The 12,887-nt window shown below is 39.1% G+C and overlaps 1 protein-coding gene across 1 annotated transcript in view; it reads left to right on the top strand.

The window, feature by feature from the left end:
• SLC2A9 (solute carrier family 2 member 9) overlaps window positions 1–12,887 on the top strand; it is a 71,578-nt gene that overhangs the window by 19,621 nt on the left and 39,070 nt on the right. The window contains exons 6-7 of the mRNA XM_029962059.1: window positions 6,870–7,002; window positions 11,103–11,140. Of these exons, the coding sequence (XP_029817919.1) occupies window positions 6,870–7,002; window positions 11,103–11,140 (171 nt within the window). The remainder of the gene's footprint in view (window positions 1–6,869; window positions 7,003–11,102; window positions 11,141–12,887) is intronic.

Below are 12,887 nucleotides of genomic sequence, written 5' to 3'. Positions count from 1 at the left end.
CTTAATAGCAAAAACCTCCCACCGACTTCTGTGAATTTTACATTAGACTTGTACAGCCTCAAGTCTGGTGTCTTTCTGTAGTGTTTAATACCTGGGAAGATACTGAGACTTGAGTAATCTTGTTGTCAGAGCTATACCTGTAGTAGTGACATATAAAAATAAATATCCATGTGGGTGCAGAACAGAGGCAGAATGCACATATTATCTGGGTTGCCTATGTTTTAGATGAGAAGGTAAGCAATTTGTAACAATGCTACTGAAACACATTTTGTCAAAGGGGGTAACAGGACTGGTCATGCAAAGAGAAAAGTGTGTCCAGCAGGGGTGTAACTGCGAGATTAGTGTCCTTTGCAGCCAGAGGAGGTTGTAAAGCAGTGTTTGGAGTGGTACAAGGTAAGATGAAGGTAGTTGTTCTGCACCTTGCTTGAGTAGCTGGTCTGAAGCCTGAGTTATGAAAGTACTCTTTTCTCAGCTGCCTCATGATCATCACCACTGTGCCATACACTTGACTCAAGGAAGAAAAGACAGTTCTAATGCTAAGAAATTAGTTCCATCTCAGTGCTTTTTCAGTCCTTGGCCCCAGGCCAGTGTGATTGTCCTTTACTTTTAGGAGTACTTTATGTGGCATGGTAGCAGATTAACAGAGAAATGCTGAACTTGTGCAGTCTTCTCAGCTTTGCACACCCAAGTAAGTTTATTCAGTTTGTTCTGAGCAGGGATGTGATTTTTTTTTTTTGTGCAAAATGAAATATTTCTGATTGTCATAGTTTGAAATTGGCCCCCCTTGAGAGTTCAAGGGGCTCAGAGGTGATTGGGTGTCAGGACAGTGTTCCCTGGAGAGCCAATCACCACTCATGTCGTTCGCTTCTGCTCAAAATCCTATATCACAGCACCAGAAACGGTTGGCAGTGCAGTCTTGGTTGTTTTGCTGTTGGTGTCTGCTGCGTGTAGGTGGACAAGGCCAGGGCGTGGCTGGGCTCCCTCTCTTCCTCTCCGGGTGGGAGAGGGGAGTCCTGCGACCCCCCAACTCAGTCTTTGGCTAGAATTATAGTCAGCATTTGAAGTGTGTGCTGTGAAGGAAGAGATTCACAGCACCTGAGGTAAGAGGGAGGAGGCTAGACCTTCTTCCCCCCCCCTGCAGCTGTGGGATGCTTGGGACCATGCATAACTGAACCGAGCTGCCTGTGGCCAAGGCTAGGGGTTTTTTTCCCCCCACTACACTGAGGCTGGTGGGGGTGGATTTTAAGGCTCAGCACTTGAGCAGAGCCAAGTGGACAGGCTGATAAAATCAACTCGGTGCTTGGGAGAAGAATCCCAGGCAAAATTGGAGATGGGCCAAGAGAGGCTCGGGAGTTGCCTGTCAAAGCTGACCGGAGGCAGCCAAAAACTGACTTAGAGGAATGAGGATTCCAGGACACGTACACTTGATAAGCTACACTGCAGCAGCCTACGAACCAAGGTGGGACACCGAGAGGGAGAGATCACCAGCAGCAGGAGAGCAAGGACTCAAAGCTATTTTCTCAGACTTCATGAGGAGGAGAGACTACAACAAACAACTGCTGGAACTTGGTGAGGAGGGAGTGTTCAGGAGCCCAGAACACTCCCACGGCAGACTGTGTTACATATCAGCCTTAAAGGCTGCTCCTGGACTAAAGTTAAAGGAGGGGCTTGAAAGGACTGACTGATAGTAATGTAATATATATATATAGTTGCCTTTAGTTTGTATAGTATTTATTTGTGTAAATAAATGTATATACTTCCCCCTTCCCCTACAGAAGCCTCTGGCCTGAAAGTTTCTCTCTGGTGTTAGGATAAATTGTTGAGAAGGGGTGGGGGAAGCTTGGAAGTTGGATTTTAGATTTTTAATTGTGGCTCAAACTGCCACATTGATATAACAAGTTTTCGTGCCAAGTGTCTGTGAGAGAGGACAAAATTCAATTACTTGAATAAAGACAGATAATATCATTTTGATGCCCATGGGTGCTTTAAGTGTCCCTGTGGGGACTGGCAGATGTGACACAGAATACCAGATCTACAGTATCCTTCTGTAGCCACAGCAAGAGGTGAGGCATGATGCTTCAGGACATCTAGAAATTAGACTAGATGTAATTCTTTTTATCTGTGCCTGTGATTATATTTTGCCTAAAATTTTAAATGTGTTCCTGCTTCTTAAAGAAACATAAAAATGAAGATACTTCCAAATCACCATTTCCTGGCTATTTCCAGTATCTTGCATTGGATGCCAGAGGCTTTTGTCTCTTTGCTCCCCCTATATGAAATGGGTAAAACTTGTAATTTTACACAAGAAAGGTATAAAAAAAGGTCATTGCTGTTTATAAAGTGTTCAGCATTGTAGTAAGCCCATCACAACTAAACTGAAAGAGCAGAGGTTTAGAACAGATGTTAGGAAGAAATTCTTCGCTATGAGAGTGGTGAGACACTGGAACAGGCTGCCTAGAGAAGCTGTGGATGTCCTGTCCCTGGAAGTGTTCAAGGCCAGGTTGGATGGGGCTTTGAGTAACCTGATCTAGTGAAAAGTGCTCCTGCCCATGGCGAGGCAGTGGAATTCAGTGATTTTTGAGGTCCCTTCCAACCCAAGTCATTCTATGTTTCTGGGAAATTATTTAGAGAGAGACAGAGAGAGTAGAGCCTGTCAAAGTTGTGTATTTCCTTACTGAGTCTTTTTGATCCTGTCATCCATCTCATACTGGGATATTTAATTGGCCTCATTAGATCTTTCAAAAAACGTGTGTCCATGTCCAGAGCAGTACAGCACTTCTTCCCACCTCTGTTGCATGACCATGTGAACAATTCATTTCTCCCTGTTAAAATTCATCTATATATATATTGTTAACCTCTTCTGTGTTGACAGTCTTCAAATCTTATAAAAATCTTCCTAATTGCTGAAAATATTAAATGTCAGTGGTGCTTAAATTGGTCATTGAGCTTGATATGGACCAGTAATTCAGCTGTCAGCAGTGCCTGTTAACATTTCCCCATACCAGTTTCTTTTCCACCTTTTGATGGCTACAGTAAATTTCATCTTCTCTACTTTAGCTGATGATTTTCTGGCATGGTTGTATTTGCTTTACTGTATTCCAGTACAGCTTAATCTTGTCTCATTTGCAGTTGATAAATCCATGTCATGCTTTACCTACTCCACTCCCCACCAACATTCTATATCTGCAGGTTTGCACTTTATTATGTCAACCTTTGAATGAGTCTATGGTTGTCAAACTTGCTCTACTATTTAACTGTCTTCTGTTAATACATCAAAGCCAGGGTTTTCATGCTCCAGCCTAAGCAAATATCCATAATGTGACAGTTTAAAATTAAAATTTTACCATCTTGACACGTTATTTGTACCAATTCTGAGCAGGTGATAAATCAGATCTCCTGTAATTAAAATGTTTAATGCTCTTTTAAGTTTTTTCCTGAGATAAAATGGGATGTAGTTGTTTTCATTTCTCTCAGCAGTGCCTGTGTGCTGCTTCTTCTTACTGCTGACAACTGAGGTAAAGTGTTAATGTGTCTTCTAAGTCACACCTGCACTGTCTTTTGCTTGTCTTATTGCTGCTTCTGGGCATTGTCCCAGTTTGTGTCCTGTCCTAACATTTCTAAAGAGGTTATGAAACCCTCCTTCTCCCTGCTTCTCTTTGTTCTCTTTATAGGGTCTAATTCAGCCTGATTTTCAGCAATTTTTAATTAAGCTTTTAAATTTATTTTAGTCCTACTATTTCTTTTCTGTAGTGGAATGAAGAATTTGAACTTGGATAATGTAAATTAAGAAAAAAGCAAGTAGAACACAGTTCCATAGCACTGAATAGGCATCACCTGAATTTTAAAATGGATAGAGAAGTTTCCCTTGACTTCAGTGACTTACTGATCAACTCATGCCTGCAATGGCAAATGGGACCATATTTATGAGTGTTTACCTTAAGGTTTTAGAAGTTAGCATGATAAAAAGTAAAACAGAAATCATTCATAGAAGAAATGAAGGAAACTTGGTGTCTTATGTGGTGAAAATAAATGGCTTTTCATTATGCTGGTATTTATTGTAAAGGGTAAGTTCAGGGTGTTGTTCATAACTTTTTCAAAATAATGCTTTCAGAAAAGTTTTTAAGAGAATGTGACCAACTGATAAACCATACACTACGGGAGACTTAAAAGAAGTTTAGGCTTATTCCAAGGAAGTCTCCATAGGTTGGCAGAATGCTAATAATAACAGTATACAAAGAATACTTTTTCCTTTTTCCTTTAAGAAACATGCTTGACATTGTGGAAAAAAACTACAGAAAATATGATGTGTTGATCAAGAGTAAGATTTTTATCTGGAAGTATTGTCAAAAATTCTTGTACAGTACATAACAAATGTGTTTATATTATGGGAAATTACTCCAGGCAGACATGGAACGAAGCTGATGAGTTATACTGCCTGTTTTCCTCAGTAATTCTTTACAAACCAGTACCCACTTTGTTTATGTGATTATTGACCATTCTTAAAGTTCTAACTTTAGTTTAGTTTCCTAGTTTTTAATATAAGATACAGGCTTATTTGTTTATAAACAGAGTGTTCACCTGTATTGGGTAAAGTTCTCCACTCAACTGCATTGGAAAAAGAAGAAAAAAGGAATTAAGAGTGTCTTGAAGTCTTCATGGTAATAGAGGATCTTAGGATAAATGATTACCTCAAGCTTTAATCTGTTTGCAAAACACCCTTTCTCAAGTTGTTTTCCCATCCCAGGAGATTTTTTTAAAAAAACACCTCTATCACTTAAAGGGCAAGTGAAAAGTTTGATTAGGAGATACCCCACATATTCTTCCCAGGAGTTATTTGGTTATCTTGGGCCCCATTTCAGATTTGGGCATGGATTACATCTCATACTATGCAGTACGTGGTGTTTTAGGCATTGCTGAACTGGGAGAGTGTAAAATAAAAACCGTCAACAGAAAATAGTTTGGGGCCTTTTGACCTTTAATTTGACTTCGAAAATTATATTGAAATAAAATTTATCCAGCTCTGTTTAGGGAAATACAGGCTCTGAATGGACAGATTCATTCTGGTGGAGGGACAGGATCCAAACCACTGGTGCCTCTTGGAGCTCAGTCAGCCAGGATGCAGTGCAGTCTGCCCCTGAACTAGCCAAGCTTTTGAAAATGTGCTAGACATTATGCCTAAACAGTAGACCCACTGTAGTCTCATCCGGCTTTTCAATTAAGTCTCAGATTAGAAAGCATTGAATTGAATAGATGAATGCTGAACTTGGAGAAAATGACAAAAAAATTTCATGTTGGCATTCAGTTAGAACAGAAGATATCTGAAGAACATGGACAGATCGAGGGCCTCTCTGTAGAAGAAAATAGCACTGCTGTCACCTTGCTCCTTAAGTGCTTGAATGAATCCTGTTCTGAGAGTAAGCCCAAAGAACCAGATGAGCTCTCTGCTGTCTTTCCCAGCCTATTCCTGAAAAAGCTTGGGTCAAGTCACCCTCTATAGCTGGTTTTAAGAATGCATTTGAGGATGTTAACAACTTTGTTTCAGTTGATATAAAAGAAAATTATCAAAGTCAAGTTGTATGTGAAATCTGCTAGCAGTCAAGTAGATTCACATTAATAGTATTGGATAATGCAGCACCTTGTGCTCTATATCTGCACAGCAGTGAGGCTCTGGAAGGTTAAAATGCCTGGCTTCCACATGGGGGAGTTGCCAGAGAGTGTTCATCAGTGCTTTGCATTGGTGGGGATGCTGTAGATGCCTCTGGTGTTTCAGGTCCTTGCTGGAGACTTCCAGCAGGTTATTTGCAAGTCAGTAGAAAAAACACTTTCTGTTTCACGGACTTTGGAAAAGGACTGTCACTGTTTCATATAAATATCTGAGGTAGGTTAGCTAATTCAGAGTGGGAAAGAGTACAATGTGCTATTCTTAGTTATACTGCTCTAAAACCAAAGGACTTCTTTCAGGTCCTGTGATTTTGGGCAGAAGAATAGATGAAACCTGTTTTTTATTCTTAAATTAGCATGGAAGCCAGCTTAAGAGATGGAATCATTGGCTGTGAGAGAAAGCATTCATAAATATCACCTCACAACAGCTAGCCAGATATTGTTTTTCTTGTAAAATTTATAGCTTAGCTGTCTTTTGCTCTAATTGTGTTGAACTGCATGTGTTGACCTTTCTGAACATATATGAAAACCGCCCAACTATGTGTCAGTTGTTCCTGCAAGGCAAATGTTGTGTTTCATCAAGTAGATGTTTGTGGTGAGACCTGAGACCATCTTGATTTGTTCCCAGGAGCTGTGAAATGCTGAAAAGTCACTGCCTGCCTTTTGAACCACAAAACTGTGCTAAACTGCAGCTTAGCTCAAGTGTTATCAACGTTTTGGATCGATTAGTTTAGAGAAAGAGACAATGTGAAGGTATATGTAACTATATGAAAATAGTTTTATAGGGTTTCTTTAAAGCTTATCGTTGATACTATTGTGTGTGTGTATGACTTGCAGAATATATGAGTATATATAATACTTTTACCTGTATAATTGTTGATGCTGAAGGAAAGGAAAATATCCTATACATTGCTGGGTTTTTTTCACAACTTTCCTGTATCTCTCTTTTCATTCTTATTCGGTCAATGGCTGGAATTCTGCCTTCCTCGGCTCTTGAGTAAGATGATGTGAGGGGGAGGTGTTCAAACCACTTACTAAGCTCAGGAAGAACACATCACTGTGATCACTGATATGTTGAATGATGAAAAATTGCAGTGTTTCCCATTGAAGCTATTTTTCTTCCTAGTATCACTATGGGAGAGTTTAGACAAAGAGATCACATGAAGGTATATGTGACTATACTGACTTATGTTTGTATCTGTTTGCAGGAATCTCGGTGGCCTTACTTATTTGGAGCAATCGCTTTTCCTTCATTGATACAAGTCGTGATTCTGCCTTTTCTTCCTGAAAGTCCTCGTTACCTCCTACTTGAAAAGCATAACACAAGTGAGGCAGAAAAAGGTATGACATGTTACTTTCTTTCAACAAAGGCTGTCTATTAAAGGAGTGCAGGCTGGACATACCTGATTCTGATATCACACTAAAAGCAGGATATTCTAATAGGAGAGATTCTCTTGGCAATACTTTTTCTCACCTTTTTTTTGTCTCTGTATGCGTAAACATAACTGTTGCTTTGAAGTTTTTATAAATTAAATTCTCCAACAAACTAACCTATATAGCATTATATGTGGTGATACAGACCTAACCAAATCATCCTGCTGTTGTGCGTCAGCCACCATATGCAGGGGTCATTTGGGATTGAAAGGCGGTTCCAGTTGTTGTGACTCTCCCTTATCTACGGTCTTTGCAGTTTGATTAATAAAAACACAGTTCCTACTTTTTTTTCCAAGTAGTCACTGTGTTTGACCTTGTGCTTCTGTAACTTAATAACCTTCGTAGATCTAATAAAAACCTCATACATCTGTTTAACTGAAAATTTCCAGTGCTTCCATGTTACTTCTGTTTCACAGACACAGACCAGAATATTTTGTTCTTACTTTAGGTTCTGGGTATAAAACAATTTGCTTGTGTGATCACAGCTGCTGTATTCTCTGCCCCAGTAAATTTACTATGGTCCCAATACAGCTGAGAGAGTATTGAAAATTTGTTCTTGCTTATTATAGGGACACATTAAAAACAGGAATGTACAAAGAAGGACAGAATCTGATTATAATACCAAAATATCAAACGTAACTGTTTTACAAATTATTCCTAAAAACTTCACTTGAATGTAACCCTTAACATTTTCAGTCATAAACTAGTTGCTTGCAAAATTACTTGCAAAGTGTGAATCAACACCTGAAATAAAAATTTGATAATCTTTTAGCATGAAATTAATGAAACTCTATCCTGTTTCTTTCCTTATTAAATTAAAAACTGACCTCTTTTGTTCTGATGAGTGCTCTGAAAAAGAAATGGTGCAGTAATGAAGAGACTCCCACATTATTTCAGTTTGATGTTGAATGAAGAACTCAGTGATTATTGGAGCCTCAGACATTTGGAGATATAGTTCAGTGCTTAAAAAAATAGCACAAAAGCAACAAGGCTTTGGGGACAGTTCTTTAGCTTTACAGAGTTAGCAGAGATTTGAGGAGACAGAGAACAGCTTTTCCAGGGACCATGAAGGAAAGTGCTGGCCTACCAGCAGTGGTCAGAGTGCCCAGCAGGGATGCAGGACCCAGAGTGGGGCTGGCTGTTTGGTAAGTTCTGTAGCACCATGGTTGGGCTGGGAAGAAATGCCTTTGGGTGCCAAGTTTAAACTGGCTGATATCTGCCTGATAAAATTGTAGATGTATTTTCAGAGCTATGGTTGGCAAAGAGTCTGCATCTGCAATGCTATTGCATAATGTCACACTTGTTATGAGGAACTATTGCAACTCCTGCTACAGTACCTGGAAATCTCAGCACTGACAGTGAAACTGGGCCTCTCATAGGTAGAGTTTAAAAGTTGTAAAAAAATGGCAGTAAAATAACACCACTTGCCTTGAAATTCACACCATTTACTGTTGCTGTTAATGGGCCAACTGCAGTCTGGGATGTTTTCAGCATATGTGTTCTAAAAATAATTTGAAAGATAATACAGAGGAATTTGAGGTAGGTTTTGGAGTAGGAGGCAGTAGGAGAGCAGTTACCCCTGCTGTATTTGGTAGTTGAAGGAAAATGAGCTTTGGCTTGCTGATCAGGAGAAGATGGCTTTCATAAGCCACCTTAAAGACTACAAATTTAGATACTCTGAGAAAAATGAAAAGACTGATACAAAAAACCTTTTCAAAGTAACTGCTTGTCAATAGAAGCTTTTGGACTTGATTAATTCCAGAATAAAAAAACCAATACTGAGATATGTTGTAGTACAGAGTGAAACTCATTTTGAGTGTAGTCTACAGCAGAATTCACAAAATAGGAGAGTGAATCAACAATCAAGACAAATCATCTGGATGTTTGCATTACCAGCAGAAATGAGGGAGGAAAAGTCTAAGTATTAGGGAGACTAGAGGAGATATGAGTTATTAAAATGCCCTTCTGCTTGTAAGTCATATTATGACAAAGCAGTATTCTCCATTTTAATGATGACTACAGTAATGCTCTTGAATTATTTGCCTCTTAGCTTAAATCTGCATATTAATATCGGAAATATGCAACTCTTTCTTCTGACTAAATCCCCTTTCTTTCCCCTAATGGATCAAGGCTATTCATGCAAATGTATTTTTCACTGTGGATTATACCTTGTTAGAGAAATATAAAACTGTTATTTGTAAAAGGTCTACTGTATCTAATGCAGATGACTACATTAGTCTTTATGAAATACTCTAAAATGTGCATCTATGTCAAAGCTCCTAAAAGGGAGCTGACAACATTAATCTTCTTAATTGTTTTGGAGCAATAACATCCAGTGGGATAATGTGGGTCATTGAGTTTCCACAAAGTTTTGCTCCTGCTTTGATCCCCCCCTTTTTCTTCTCAGTCTCAGGAAAGAGCCAGACTATAACTACCAAAATACAAGTGGTCTTTTCTAGCAGATGTCTTTAAGGGGAAAATAACAGACTGGAAGGAGGAGAAGGACCAAAATGTGTTGTGTAAGCAATGAAAAAAAAATGAAGAGGTGCAGTTAGAGCAGGAAGCATCATGTGTGAGCATAAACTACAAACCAATGAGAGAAGCTGCTCTGTGAACACAGGAGTAGTGAAGCCTCAGCTGAGCAGTGTCACCTGCGCCCTGGTAGCAGGGATTTACCAGGTCTCCTCCTACCCCCTCTACAGCAGTGCAGTTGGTGCATGCTGTGGGCAGCTGAGCCCATGTCTGGCCCATCAGCCACACAGATGCCGTGTTCAACTTGTGGTTGTCTGCTATCAAAAGCAGCGTTAACAGCTGAGCTTGGCTCATCTTCCTAGGGGTCATCATCCTTTATCTGAACCCCTGAGACCAAAAGGAGCTGAACTCTCCCTCATATTTCTGTCTTACTGCTGAATGTGGGAGAACTGATTTATGTGTTGTGGGAGGAGAAAAGTTAACTGGAGCAACGCATAATCTATAAACCTGCTTTGCTCAAGAAGCTAAAAGTCTGGTAATGGAGAGAGGGTGCAAGCATCCCAGCTCTACTCCCAGGTCTCATAACTACTATTCCCCTCCCTTGGTAAGAAGAGAAGGGAGGCAAATGCCTAGCATTTAACTGGTGTGATCCTTCTTCATAATGCTGACTGGACAGCAAAGAAGAAATGGGTATTTAAGTGCTTGAAGAGAAGGGCCTTAGAAGGAGATTATGGGAAGGAAGAGCAACAGGGCTAGAAACAGGAAGAAAAGGAAAAACTTATTGCTATAGTTACATCAGTAATTTCCCATCCAAGCTCTAGTAGCTGCCTTTTAGTTGCATGGCAAGTGCACCCCTGACCTGTGACTGTCACAATGATGTAATATAAATAAAATCAGTAATAGTCATGTGATAAAATGGAACACTTTTTATGACTAACAACATTTGTTATAAACACTTTCAAGTGGAGAGCCGAGGTGTCTCTTTTGAAGTATATTGTTACAAGGAGGAAACCTACATTTTCTGTGCAGCTACAGGAGCAGGTCTTGTCAATCAAAAATCGAATTCAGCTGACATCCCAGCTTGCTAGAGAACAAGAATATTGTTATGTCAAATAACTTAGATAAAATGTCATGGTAACATCTGTTGGTGACATGCAAAATCTGTTCATCTGGTATGTTCAGTCATACATTATAAACCCTGTGGTTATGAAAGAAGCATTACAATAGGTATATCAAGAAGTGTAGATTTAAATTCTTAGAAAGATGGATTAGAGTTGATACCTTCTCGCATGATAAGAGAGCAATACCATTCCTGATTTAAGAAAGCAGGCAGCTAATTTTTTACAAAGCCCCTTGTGGGACATGGACAGGAGCGATATTAAAACCAAATTCATACCAGCAACAAGTTACTGCAAATTCAGTAAATGATTAAAATGAACTGTTTATGACTGACGACAAAGACATATATGATTTATTTTTGTTTATCTGTGGATTTTGTATGTCTGTAAGCATTATAAACTATTCTTATTGGAAAGGAAGAGACAGCTGTGACTCCTACACTTGCTGGCTTATGGTATAGGCTCCGTCTCAGATGGTTGCTGACTGCCAAAAGCTGGAGTGCTTGTGGTGTTTCTGATTTGTTTCTAAACTTTTCTTAAAATTCCTGTCTCTTACAAAAGATATTTGGTTCACTGGACTTTAATACAACTCTGTTTACCAGCTGTTGTGTTATTTTAGGGTGGCATGTGGATAGTTTGTTTTACCTGTACATCTTAGCTAGTTTAGGGTGAACCTGAACAGGCCTATCGATAGTCTCTGAAGCCAGACATACGAAAAAGGTAAAGATGCAATCCTTAACTCGATGATAACTCATAGAAGATATGTGTGTTCTTTTCTTAGAAGAGGAAGGAGGTGACAAATGGGAAAAGCCTAAAGTTTTTTGCTTGCAGTTATATTTACTGAGATTTAATCTTAAATTTTGCTATGCTACATGCTAGTAGATAATAAATATTTTGCTAGATTTAAATAGCATTATTACATTTAAATCTCTCCTAGCAAGATACATCTAAATTATTCTTCTGGCTATCCAGTACTCTAATGAAATTAGTCATATGTGAAAATAACTAGTTTTTTTCATTTTATCAATTATTTTTGTGTTGACATGGAGTTATGACAGGGAAATTTCTACAGTCAATTCAAAAGCATTGAGGTTGGGTGAACCCCATATGTCTACTGCTGCTCAGAACAGCAACCAGCTTTATAACAGTGTGACACTGTGTTTAATGTACTTAATCAGCAGGGAAGTGAAAGTGAATGCGTCCATGGGAAACAGATGACAGTAATACTCATGCAGCTTATTTGTATTATTTTTGTTTGTTTTTAAAGACATAAGCCTAAACTACCTGTGACCACTTCTCTCTTTTTCTGCCTCTTCTCGCCTGAGGCTGGCTTTATTCTCTAAACCATGCAGTAGCATTTTGATCCACTAAAATTTCTTCTCAAAGTTTACATGCTAATTCTGTCTGTAGGATAACAACTGCTTTTTTGCACAATCCTGGAAGTGCTGCAGTGGAAAAAGCATTCTCCATGTAGCTGAGTTCTTGAGTCTCCATCTTCAGTTAATTTAAAGGACTGATTGGTTTTAAAGATGGTATTGACTGCTTTTGTTCAGATCTTTGAACCACTTTCAAATGCTACACCTTCACTTAGCCAAGAAGAAAAAAAACTAGTGGTGTAAATGGAAGTGTAAAGTTTCCCCTTGACTGGAACCATCCACTTGTTTTGCTGTTTATAAAGACAGCATCCCAAGATTCGAAAGATGAGCATCTAGAACCTTCTGATCAAAGGGAATTAAATAGAAATCTGGGAAAGGTCTAAAAGTTGCTAGAACTTCAGCTCCTTAGATGGCTTGAAGTGCTACATGAAAATAAGACTTCCTTATAGAGAGAAGCAGACAGTCACGGAGGGAAATGAGTCATTGCAGCAAGGAGAGGAACGACTGCCGTGCTTCCCAGTGACAGCAATGCAGGGGTTTAGAGTGTAAAATGAATAAACTGAACATCATACATTGAAAGACCTTTGAGTTTTCCCATCTCCCTGCTAATGCAGAATTTATTTCCACATTAGTTATGTATAAAATTGAGATTCTTACGGTACTGAAAACTGGTAATGGAAGAAAATTAAAGATATAGCAGGAAAACGTTTTTCCAAGCAGATTGGGTACCGTCTACTCAAAACTGTGTATGTATAGCAAAGCATTTTCTTAGCTTTTCTTGATTTGTTGGTAATTTCAGCAAAGCTTTTGATACTGTCTCTCACAG

The sequence above is a fragment of the Manacus vitellinus genome, unplaced genomic scaffold, assembly GCF_001715985.3.
Source record: "Manacus vitellinus isolate BGI_N305 unplaced genomic scaffold, ASM171598v3 scaffold_0_pilon, whole genome shotgun sequence".
Taxonomy (NCBI): domain Eukaryota; kingdom Metazoa; phylum Chordata; class Aves; order Passeriformes; family Pipridae; genus Manacus; species Manacus vitellinus.
Note: the sequence above shows the minus strand (reverse complement) of the source record. Positions and strands in the feature narration are given on the sequence as shown.